The sequence below is a fragment of the Acomys russatus genome, chromosome 17, assembly GCF_903995435.1.
Source record: "Acomys russatus chromosome 17, mAcoRus1.1, whole genome shotgun sequence".
NCBI classification, from domain to species: domain Eukaryota; kingdom Metazoa; phylum Chordata; class Mammalia; order Rodentia; family Muridae; genus Acomys; species Acomys russatus.
Window position 1 is genome coordinate 51931420 of NC_067153.1, and position 12554 is coordinate 51943973.

The 12554-nt window shown below is 47.8% G+C and overlaps 1 protein-coding gene across 3 annotated transcripts; it reads right to left on the reverse strand.

Annotated features, from left to right (window-relative positions):
• Window positions 1-2014: 2014 nt before the first annotated feature.
• On the reverse strand, window positions 2015-10157 carry Rabl2b (RAB, member of RAS oncogene family like 2B). 3 transcript variants are annotated; one of them, XM_051160221.1, is made up of 8 exons: window positions 10000-10156; window positions 7830-7859; window positions 6584-6663; window positions 5886-5965; window positions 3849-3960; window positions 3493-3590; window positions 3066-3149; window positions 2015-2901 (listed from the first exon to the last, which is right to left on the reverse strand). In XM_051160221.1, exons 1-8 carry the CDS (start codon window positions 10104-10106, stop codon window positions 2830-2832), a joined length of 663 nt encoding a protein of 220 aa, XP_051016178.1. In that variant the 5' UTR covers window positions 10107-10156; the 3' UTR covers window positions 2015-2829. The 3 variants fall into 3 exon arrangements, with proteins under 3 accessions (XP_051016178.1, XP_051016179.1, XP_051016180.1); XM_051160222.1 differs by lacking the exons at window positions 6584-6663; window positions 7830-7859 and having other exon boundaries at window positions 5845-5965; window positions 10000-10157; XM_051160223.1 differs by lacking the exons at window positions 6584-6663; window positions 7830-7859 and having other exon boundaries at window positions 10000-10138.
• Between the last annotated feature and the right edge of the window lie 2397 nt (window positions 10158-12554).

Below are 12554 nucleotides of genomic sequence, written 5' to 3' on the forward strand. Positions count from 1 at the left end.
TGCTAGGATTAGAGGTGCAAGCCACCACACCTGGCTCCAGGGAACTCTGAGTACACAAAAGTTGCAAACAGCTCAAATACAGTGAATGAGTAAACAAACACATTGTTGAATAGATACAGGATAGAACAAGGTTCAGCTAGAAAAGAAACAATTGTACATAATGCATGATTGAATTAATCCTGCCTCCTTCTTCCCCAGACAGGGTCTCTCCAGTAGCCTTGGCTGTCCTGGGACTCACTATGTAGACCAGACTGATCTCTGCCTGGTGCTGAGATTAAAGGCATGCCCCACTATGCCCCACTCTAGATGAATCTCGAAAACGGAAGAAGTTAGACACAAAAAAGCCACACATTTTTTGCTTTCACTTATATGAGCTTTTCAGAATTAATACTCACAGAGACAGAACACAGCCTTACCATTAGTAAGGATTTCACTTTGGAGTGATGGAACTACACAGAACTGGCACTTACACCACATTGTGACTGTGAAGTGCACAGAAAGGTTAGTCATGTGAATTTCATCTCAGACACTACATCCTTCCTTACTCTAATTTCGTCCCTTCAAAAACTCATTAAATCAAAAAGCATAATAGAAGCCCCTAAAACTTATAAAAGCTGTGCTTTCATGACAGCTACTGTGCAGTGGTTCCCTTATGAGCCTGTTTACCTGGTACCAATTGCTGATGGATAAAGACAGTTTCCCTTTCCCCAGAGAAGTGTCTGAGCTAAAGTAGGAGCCACTTTGCCCTGGAGGAGACAAGCTGTCTCCTGTGCCTCACACACTTGCTGACAGTCCTCTGGTCTTCAGGCAGGTCCAAATCTGGGACAGTTTGTCCTTCAGAGTTTTGCTGGGATTGGAGGTGGTTGTAAAGCTGGCCTCTAGCTGAGATGAAAAGACTTGCTTAGTTTCTCACCGCACTCTCTGTTCCCCTCACTCATCAGAGAAAACAGCCCCAGTAGGCCATGTAAAATTTATCTTCTTAGGCTCTGCTTCGAGGAAGTCTAGTGCAAATAATTATGTGAAAACCAGTAATGGCACATTTTTTAGTACATGAAATCTACATCATCAAAGCTATGTACATAAAAAGAAATACCAGGCTAGAATGTAGTTTAGTGGTAGGGCACTTAGCTAGCTCATGAAGTCCTGGGTCCAATGCCCAAAAGTGCAACACACACACACACACACACACACACACACACACACACACACACACACACACACACACACACACACACACACACACACCCAGCCTATTAATCACTTAGAATGAGTGTTTTAAGGAAGAGTCTCATTTTGTAGCTCTGGATATCCTGGAACTCGCTGTAGTCCAGGCTGGACTTGATCTCAGAGATCCACCTCTACCTGCCTCTACCTCCTGAGTGCTGGGATTAAAGGAACATACCACTGTGCTCAGCAACAAGTTATTTTTCTTTGAAAAAAATCTTACCTGAGTAATGCATTTCCTGAAAATCCCTGCTCAGAAGTCAAAGTTGAACATGCATCGCTTACTTAAAGGGGAAGCACACTTGTTCCGGAGATCTCAAATCAGCATTTAATTTGGACTACAGCATGGTAGCAGATCAAGGCAGTCTTCATCAATGTGGTTGATGATGTTTCCCGTTGTGTACCCCAGAACACGAAGTACACACAGATGCTCAGTGTGGTGGGCTGAATGAGACTGAGTCCCATTAGTTCATGTTTGAATGCTTGAGTCGGTGGAACTGTTAAGGATTAGGGGGTGTGGCCTTGTTGGAGGAGGTGTGCCACGGGGATAGGCTTTGAGGCTTCAAAAGACCATGCCCTTCACCATTCCTATTGGTCCTCTTTGTCTTGTGCTCGTGGATCAAATGTGAACTCTCAGCTCCCTCCTGCTCCATGTCTTCCTGCCTGCTGCCATGCTCTGCAGCGTGACAGTGATGGACTCACTCTCTGAAACTGAGCCTCTAGCTTTCCTCTAGAAGTTGCCTTGGTCACTGCATTTTGTTATGGCAATAGAAAAGACTGTTTTTATGAAACTTAATCTTTATTGTAAAAAAGGAAATGATACAAACAAAATGGAGACAATGCAAATGATGCTCAAGACAGTCATAAAAGTAAACTAGCAAGCTGCAGAAAGTAGGGATGCTCTTCCCTGCCGCTTCCTGCCACCCACACAAGATGCAGTGTTTAACTTGCTCTCGGGAAGTGGAGGAAAGCTTTCTACCCTGAGATGGAGGCTTTAAAAGAAACTTTTGTTCATGTGGTGGGGAACAGTAATGTGTGTGCATGAGCAGATATGGCTAGACTTACGCTCTCACTTGATTGCAATAGTCCTGCTCCTGTGCTCTCAACCCAACATCGAAGAGCAAGCTCCTGAAACAGTCAGTACCTTAAAAAAAAAAAAATCTGGAACTAACACTTGTCTGTCAAAAAATTGTTGAAAAAGTTGGTTGGGAAATGAAGGAAATATCACAGATTTTGCAGGGACACACAGTAGTTAGGGGCTAGCCAGCGTTCTATTGGCAGAAGTGCAAGGGACAGTCCCTGAGGCCAGCTTGGGACAAAAGACAACAAACATCTCAATGTCTACTGAGAAGACATATGGGTATGTTTGCTGCCTCTGCATTGTCAGGCTGCTGGTTGGGTGGGGAGATGTGAGGCCAAGGATCCCTCATCCTGCTGCAGAAAGCTGGTGGGAGAGCACGCCTGTCTAGTGTTGACCTCCTCATGTACCACACAACAGTGGGTTTTCAGGAAGTTGAGCAGGGGAGGCCCGGAAAGCTTCTCCAGAGATGTAGGGTGCTCCCAATGGCTCCTAAGTCCCCAGCTCAGCCGTGTGTGGCTGTCTGACTAAGGAGATGGGCTCTTGGTCACTCCACTCTGCTCTTGGTCACCCTCTTCTTTCTGCTCCAACTTGAAGTTCTGTGAACAAGGTCATGGGTGAGGCCTGACCCTGCACTTGTCCAATTATAGTTCTGAGGCAGTTAGGGAAAAGGCAGGCAAACCCCCGTATGTTGGGTTATATTTCACATCTCTGAAGAAATCATCTACTTTTTCTATTGTATCTGAAACTGGGCCTGACTTACCTCAAGCTCCTGTAAAACCTCATCCATGAAGTCCTGGGAACTTTCTTTGTAAGCCACAGCTAATCGAATTGCGTCATTGAAGAGCTGAACGTACGGCAGAAAGGGCAGAAGTAGAGCAGCGGCAAGGATCCTGGATCCCACCTTTATAACCCACAGTCTTGTCCTTCATGTACCTTACCATCATTACCCTGGACGCACAGTCAGTGGATGTTGTCTCACCAAATGTGGTCCTCCCAGCCCCCTTCCTCTGCTGTACCCAGCCACCCTGACCCACACACAGTCAGTGGAGGTTGTCTCACCAAATGTGGTCCTCCCAGCCTCTTTCCTTTGCTGTACCCAGCCACTCACTGTCCTTGTTTTCCTCCCTTCTTTCCCTCCTGCAACTGCCATAAGCTACATCAACAGACCGCTTCTGGTCTGCCATTACCTTCACAACATTGGTACCATCGGCAGCTGAGACAAAGTACAGGGGCAGGGAGAACTTCTTAGCAAAACTGAAGTTCTTTTGAGTCATCTGTATGTCTGCTGCAGAGAGGAGTTTGGAGGGAGGATCAGTAGAGGCTTGGTGCTGGGAAGTAGGGAAGGGACAGTCAGGGACTGCCCTAGAAATGGTTGCCACGGATCTGTGTCTTGGGAGGACAGGGTTTTGCTACTGGCATCTCTATTGGGAAGGGAGTATCTTGGGAAGGAAAAAAAAGGAAGGCTACCCATCCTTTCACAGAAGGAAATATATGGTGCTGGGTCCCCAGGAATTACTGCCACCCAGGAGCAGGGATGCCCCACCATCAATTTTATTGGCCACCAGGATGCATGGAATCTCCGGCCTGAACTCTCGAAGTTCTGCATACCAGGTACCCAGGTTCTTATAGGTAATTTTCCTCTGGACATCAAATACCTACAGAGGGCAGAAGAGAGTTTAGATGTGTCAAAGTACTTTATCAGTTCCAGACAACACACACCTAGACAGGCTGTGTAAACTCAGACCAGCACCTTCAGAGGTTGGGCCACAGAGGAACCAATGGGCAAGCATCACAGATGGAGTCAGTTCCAGACAGAAAAGAGGTAACCCCAAACACCAAATGCCAATTGCCTTTTCCACACTCCTTTATTTAGTACTCTTGGTTATTAGAATTAGGAAGTTCTAACTTCTCAAGGGCTTTTATGCTGAAGGGACAGTGGAGGGACAGGTGATGAGTCCCTTCTATGACCCTCTCACTGACCTCATCCACCAGCTGACAAGCCTCTCCACCCTTCTGTGCACACCACTATCAGTCTATGTGCCACAAGTAGTCAAGAGTCCTGTGCATGCACATCGGAAAGAGCAACTATAAACCACCAGAGAAAGCTGCACAGAGACAGTGGCATCTGAGCAGAGTCTGAACCACAAGCAACATTTCCACTGAATGGGTATAAATTACAGAGGGTTGAGGGAGAGCAGATGGGGGACAGTAAGCAGAATGGATTAGTCTATTCTGTACCCCTTCTCTTTATGGATGACATGGTGAGAGCAGCGGGGTACATATTGTACAAGGTAGGACTAGAAGGACTGGGTGGTCAAGTGCTATTAAGTGCCAGGGCAAAATTATATTTTGTAGGCAGACTTACAACAGTGGTGCCCACTTATCCATCACGTGTGCTCTCATCAGAGATGCAGCCAGAGTGACTTACAGAGTTGTCACCAAACAGTCTGGCTTCTTCCTGGCTCTTTTTAGGCACTCAGTCTTGAGGTCTAGCCGCTATTCTGTGAGTGAGTCCACACCAGCTCTTAGTGACAAAATGTTCTCGCTTGGTGACACTCCCTAGGGTTCATCATTCAGAGAATTAAGACTATAGGACTGGCCTCAACTCAGTGGTAGAATACATAGTGAGTACGCACAAAGTCCGGGTACCAAACCCAATGTAAACCAAACCTCAAGTTAGCCCATTGATTCACATGTCACAGGTGCTTGGTACTCATGAAAATGATTTATCTGAGGATGAAAAGAAAAAAGTGGTGGCTCAGGGGCTGGAGAGATGGCTCAGTGATTGGGAGTACTTAATGCTCTTCCAGAGGACCTGGGTTCAATTCTCAGCACCCACATGGCAGCTCACAACTATCTGTAACTCCAAGATTTGACACCCTTACCCAGACACACATGCAGGTGAAACACCAATGCATGTTAAAAAAAAAAATAGTAAGAGTGGTGGCCTAGAAAATGACCTGGGAGCCCAGAGGCAGAGCCAGGAGACAGATTTTCATAATTTCACTTGAGCTCTATGTACAGACTTTTGTGCAGTCTATGACCTGAAGCCATTATTGAGTGGACTCATGGTAACCATCTAGATAGCAGAGTGAGAGCCTGGGAGAGAGGTGAGGGCTGATCTGAGAGGGAAAGGTCTTCCAGGGGCAGTTGGTAATAGTTGAGGATACAACCCCCCTCCTTTTAGAGAGAGTTTCTCTATGTAGACTTGGCTGTCCTTGGCTTTGTATACCAGGCTGGCCTTGAACTCAGAGATGTACCTGCCTCTGCCTCCCTGAGCACTGGGATTTCAGGTGTGCACCACCATGGTGGTACTCTTGAAGTTTCACTGCAGATGTGTTCCATCAATAACCAGCTGTGGCCTTGTCTCAGCCATGTTTTCCTTGAACACTACAGTGGCTACGGGAGCCCAGTTTCTTTCATCTGTTCCCATCTCAGGACAGCTCCTCTGGCATATTCTTTTTTGAAGTGCTGGGTAGCCTTGAACCCTTTCCTATACATCCAGGGGCAGAGGACCAATGTGTCCTTTGTCTCCTTACCCCTAAAGCCAGGACTGCCCAGTGCCCAGCTTGTTTCATACCATGATGCAGGCGTGAGCCTTGTGGTAGTAGGAGGCATGCATGCTCTGGAACCGCTCCTGGCCTGCTGTATCCCAGAAATCTGCAACATGAACACAGCTGTGTCTGCCCAGTGGGGTTGGGGGGCTGGATGGCAGAGACCCCCACAAGTCCCAAGCATTTCCATGTAGGTTTCTATGCAGAAACATGCATGTATTGTGTATGCAATGCTATGTGTAGGAAGACACAGAACCACAAGGAAGGACAGTACAGACAGGGAGTCCCAGAAAGGGAATATAGGTGCTCCTTGTCGCCACACTGGAGATGGGGCCCTTCAAGATCTAAATTTCAACAGATGGTGGACAGTCAGGCTATATGGCCTAGTGACCCATGGGATGGTCATGTTGTACATTTGAGTCAGGCTACAGATGAATTCATTTATACTTGCTAATGTTAATCCCGGCAACGAGCAAGTTTACTCCCTGTCAGAGGCCTCTGCGCTCCTTTTCCCCCTGGCAGGAACAGTTTTCCAGGGTTTTAACTAAGTCCTGCCCTGCACACTAGTTCTGGCCTGGGTGCTATGGGACTGTATGCCCCTGTGTGCCTCCCTTTATGCTCCCTGATGTCCCACTTTTTTTCTTCCTTCACTCTCTCCCATGAACCGCCTTTCCTACCACCCCCACCCCCCACTCAGTGTGGCCTGGGGGCCCATGCTGCTCACCCACAAGGATGGTCTTGCCGTCTACTGTGGCCGTGTGCTTATACAGAGTCAGGGCGTATGTGGACAGCTGCTGGGGCTGACTGGGTGCAGGTTAAGGAGCAACGGTGAATGAAGAGGTAAGGAATGGGGAAGGGGGTGTTTGTGTGATAGAACGGGCCCCCTCCTTAGTGTTTTTTTTTTTTTTTTTTTTTTTTTAATTTTTGAGACAGGTCTTACTCTGTAGTCCTGGCTATCCTGGAACTCACTGTGTAGACCAGGCTGGCCTCAGACCCACAGAGATCTACCTGCCTCTCCTAAGTGCTGGGATTAAAGGCATAAACCACCACGCCTGGCCCTCTTTTTGTTGAGACAGGTTTTCCAATGTAGCTCAGGGTGGTTTCAAACTTGTGGATATCCTCCTGGCTTTGTCCTCTTTATAAAGACTTCAAGTGGAATGAATTCTACAGACAGACAGAGGCCGCTTCAATGGCACGAGGGCTACGGAAGGGGCTGGGACAATGTCCTGGATGCCTGGGTGTGAGGTAACACGGAGCAGGATTTTACAGAGAGGTGGTGTCACGATGCTGGAGATTGATAACTGTGGATACTTGAAGTGTCTCATGGACAGAGTTCTTATAGCACAGAGCATCATGGCCGTCCCACGGTAAAAACCACCCACAGGCCAGGCAGCTTTCACAAACTGAAGTTCACTTGTGTGTGAAACACTAACAAACTACCCTGGGAACAGCAGCTTGTGAAGCTCAAATATGCTGGACAGTTTAATGAGCAAAGCTGAAACAAGCCAAGTGGGGCTTGGTACAGAGTGAGTGACATCAGTCTTTGGTGTAAGGTCAGGGGAGAGCGGATCAGGCTCTGCAGTTCTCAGGATGAGGGGAAAGCTGATATCCCACACTTTATAAGCTTATTCCTACCAAAGGCTTTTCATGCTCCAAGGAAAGAGGTTAAATGATTTACCCAAGGTCAGAACTTCTGAGGAGGAGGCAAGATTTGCATATGGGCATTTGATACAGACTGAGTGCTGCCCGCTATTCCTCCTGCCTTCCTGATAGAAACCCACGTATAAGTCAGCTGCAGCAGCAACAGCCTGGGCTGTGTGGTGTGGTCTGGGACAACAGTGAGGAGCCAGTGTGAAGCAACCCATTGGACTTCCCTGGGCTGCTGGTACAAAGCAGTGGACTGGAGGTTGTGATGCACGAGAGTGGGAGAAGCCACAGGAACAAAGGGCATTTCAAGCCTTTAAGGATACAATCCATCCATGAGAAACCTCTCCATGAGTCTGGAAGGGAAATGTGCGAGGTCACAGGTCACGTAGCATCTGTAGCGTCTCTTGTCCCTACTTTATCACCACTGGGCTGACAATGTGGAAGCCAGCTGAGGCTTCCTATCTCTTTCACACAGTTTCTAGTCAGGCCTAGTCAACCACGGGAATTACCATTACCAAGCCCACTGAGCCAAACAACTGGGCCAATCTGCACGGGGCTCTCCGATCCATAATTTCCATCTCATATACTACTACACAAAGAATTACCCCATCTGTACAGGAAAACTGAGGCCCAGAAGACCGTGGTCTTCATCCAATAGCCATTTTTCAGGGCTCTGTCATTTCTTAGGGCTTTGCGCAAATGCCATCTGACAGGAAGGTGACCCTGAAGTAGGTAAGAAGTTCCGTCCAGATTGTACTCCTCCATCCCTCTCTGTCCTGCACAGGTCTCAGCATGAACCTCAGCTAATTTGCTTTAGTGACTCTGTCAGTCAGAACAGAATATGTGGCACAGCAGTTTGTGAATCTTTAGTTTACTACTACCCCTCCCCCTGTGCAAGGCAGTGCACTGGACTGGATCGGTCAGTATCTGAACACACGACACGAACGTGGGCAGTTAATAAGCTTAATTTAGTACATATTCTGGAGCCACAGGGCAGCCTTGAAGCCTTATTATAACCAATCAGTCCATACACAAAACAAAACAACAAACCTTGCACCTCCCTGAAAGACATTAAAATCACACACACACACACACACACACACACACACACACACACACACACACACAAGTTTTAAATAAAAACAAACAGATTTTTAACACTGGTATGGTGGTTACTTTCAAATGTTAATATGATGGGGTCTAGATCACCTGGGAGAGGGGCCTCTGGGCCTAGACACACTGAGAACTGGCAGAGAATTCTTGAGTCCCATTGAAACAGAAACAAGGTGTTATCACTACCAACCTTCTTCTAGACACAGATTCTATCATGCTCTCTCTGTCTCTGTCTGTCTGTCTGTCTGTCTGTCTGTCTGTCTATCTGTCTCTCTCTCTCTCTCTCACACACACACATTCTGCTTTAGGTATGAAAAGAACTGTGAACTACTTGTCTTGAAAATGTCCAGAACTGGGTTTGTCTTTTGATTTTCTGTTAGCAACTCAGATTTTTCATATTGCATTACGTTAGGCTAGTGCTGACTTAATAAGCCTTTCTTGGGCTTCTCTCCAGTCCACATTTCCCTAAAGGCCTATCAATTATTAAGCCGACAATTAGTCCCCCCTTGCCTGGCACTTCTGCTCTCTGTGACAGTTCTAAATTCAAGAGTGCACAAAGGCCTGCCACTTACTGGGTAATCTTCAAATCCTTACTTTAATTGCATGGGATGTTGTTGAGGTTAAAGCAACCGTGAAATACTACAGCCGAGCTTCCGTGTCAGGTGGAGAGTCAAATGTGAATTCAGGAAGCAAGGCCTCTACAACTACTCGTCGCTATCTGAGCCTGAAGTAGAATGTGAGACGATCTGGGGACTCGAGGGATGGAAGACGAAGCCAGCCATTTCCGTAGGAACAAGTCTACCCTCATCTTTTGGGGGTAGAAACGGGGCAGGCATGCTCCCCACCTCACCCTGAGTGGGTGAGAGATTGCAGAGGTCGACTCCTGCACAGGCAGGCACTGAAGTCAGACAAATACCCCAGCTTTAAGACCATCACAGTCCATTACTGTTGCTGTCTATGCTCTTCAACTTCAGGGAGTTCCCTCAAGAAAGCGTCTTCACTGCCTTCATTCTACCTGTCGCGTTCTTCTCTCTGTCCCCTCTGTCCCACTCTAGCAAGGCCTCAACCCTCACATGTATAGTAACAGCCCACTTTGTACCTCCGTACTCTGTACTAGTCCAGTAATTTCCAGGGTGATCCACTCTACAGTTTCTGTAAGGACCCAGGAAGCTCCCTGATTTCTGTTCCTTTGACTCCCATTTCTGAGTGCAGTTACTGACACGATGCTGTTGCTCACCCATGCACACTTGGGCCCCAGTCAAGGCTGCCCCTCACCAGCTCACAGAAACCACAAACACTCCTCTTCACCTCCAGAGGACTTTTCGAATCAACTCAGACCCGTTCTGGGATTGGCTCTGCTTCCCTAATTTTCCAACATACTTGGACTTGCCCACTGCACTGTCCCCCAAGCAGATGATCTTCACGTTGTCATGAGCGTCATATTTCTCTTGGTCCAGCTCGCAGTGTTTGGTTCTGTCCCCTGCCATTAGCTCCTGGCGGTAGACAAGAGCTAGCCGTGGGGCCTTGTCACTCTGGAAAAGTCAACAAGAGACTCCTGTTAGAGACGAGACCTCCCCTCAACTAAGTCTACTTTTTTCTTTCCCCTGAACAGCTGATGAGAGGGAACCCAGGGACACACATCCTGACAACTTGACCACCAGCCTTAGGGCTGTATCTTTGTCTCTAGATTCTCCCATCTTCTCAGGCCACACCCCTCCTCCTACCCTACACACTAGGTTTACAAGCTCAACATACAAGTTTTCTTACTTGTAAAACACAAAGCAAAAAACAAAAAACAAATAGTGCAATAGTGCCTGAGTTACATGGCAAGTTTGATATTTGGTAAAAACAAGCTAAGACTAACCATGCAATCTATGATGCCTGACCCACGTTCTTTTTTTTTTTTTTTTTAAAGATTTATCTATTTATTATTATATATACAGTGCTCTGCCTACATATACATCTGCAGGCCACAAGAGGGCATCAGATCACATTATAGATGGTTGTGAGCCACCATGTGGTTGCTGGGAATTGAACTCAGGACCTCTGGAAGAGCAGTCAGTGCTCTTATCCACTGAGCCATCTCTCCAGCCCCTGACCCGCATTCTTGGCCACCTTGTTGCCATCAGCAGCCCGCATTCTTGGCCACCTTGTTGCCATCAGCAGCTGACTCACATTCCCTTCACCGTGGTATTCCTCAAAACTCATTTTTGCAGGCTTCATTTTCAAACCTCTATTACAGCGGCTCCTCAACCTCCCTAATGCTGCGACACTTTAAATACAGCTCCTCACGTGTGGGGGGTGACTCCCCCCAGCCAGAAAGTTATTTTTGTTGCTACTTCATAGGTGTAATTTTGCTAGTTATGAATCGTATTCTAAACATCTGTGTTTTCCAGTGGTCCTAGGCGGGTTTAGAACCGCTGCTCTAGTAGTTTCATCCGTTTCCTAAATGTAGATGATACAAACCATTCCTGCACCCAATTTTTTTATCCTTCACTGCCTCAACTCAGATATTTAAATTCTCATCAGGTTTGTAAATAGGATACTAGGGCGTGTAGGAACGATACACTTTAAACATAAACGGTGCTCTAGCTCTGTGCACACTCAATACTCAATGTCAACGAAGCCAGTGTGTGTTACATCGCCTCTAGCCACTCGGTCCATACCCAAATGCGACTCTGGCAAACACCGCTACGAATGTACAACAATCCAGACTCTTTGCTAGCTGGGCGCAGAGCAGTTACACTACAGCGCAGAAGCAGGAAGTCACACTCGCTGAACATTAACCACGAGCTGACAATGAAGGGGACTCAATTGGCTGCAGTGAGGGCTATGACACTAGCCTGGCATACAAAGAAAAACAAAAACCAGCAACAGGGTCCCGAGCGTTTGCATTACTGTATGTCCACCCAGCCACGGCCTCGGCCCATAAGCAGGGAATAAGAGGCGAGCATGGTGTGGACGCTGCCCCTTTCATCTCCATCCTGCACAGGGAGTGATCCGTTCGAAAGCCAAACGCTGTCTATCGATTCACGATGGAATCCCTCAGTGACTGTCAGTGTCCTCACGGTCTACGGGGCGGCGGGGGGTGCAAGCTGTCTTTCGTTTTTGGGCGCCCACCAGGCCTAACCACCATCTCCCGTAAGGACGCGCGGTCTGCGGTCGGGGCTCGGCCAGATCCCCGCCTTCCCTCCGCCCCAACTCTTGGGCGGGCTCCCCAGGCACTTTGTCCTCACTTCGGTTTTGCGAGACCCGGGACGCGGCAGATGCGCTCGCCCATCACAGCCCCGGGACCGCAAAGGCAGCCTGCTTACCGGCTTACAGGCGAACGCACTCCGGTAGCGGCTTGGCCGCGTCTCTGCCGCTGCTACGCGACCGCAACAGGACCCCGAGTTGGGCTGTCCGGCAATGGCCCGAAGGACCCCACTGGAAAGCAGGTTGGCTAGCGCAGTGCCTGTCTATCTGGCACCTTCCAGGAAGACAAAAGTATGTGCATTGAACTACTGGGCTGGAAAGGGAGTGCAGAGCCCCATGTTGTAGGGGCGACTGACTAGCAACAGGTTGCTGCGGCTTCTGATAATTTGATAGGATAAATCTAAGCGAGTCTCTCGACTTTTTAACTCTATGGGCTGTCTCTGTATTCTATTTATGCAGTCGTATGAATGTGTAAGATTTGGTAACTGTATCAAGTCTCTGAACGTGCAATTGAAAAGAGAGAAGGAAGAAAAAAGAAATTAAAAGGAAGGACATGGCGACTGCTAGGTATGGTGGAGAAGGTTTATTGTAGATAAAAGGGAAAGGCTAGCCAGAGGCAGGGATATCTGGGAGAGTCCAGAGTGAACAAAACCCTTAGCCTGGCCATGTGAGGAGAGGAAAGAGTGGAGAGAGGACAGGTTGGAGATCGGGAGAGTAAGGGGTAGACGAAAGTGCTAGAT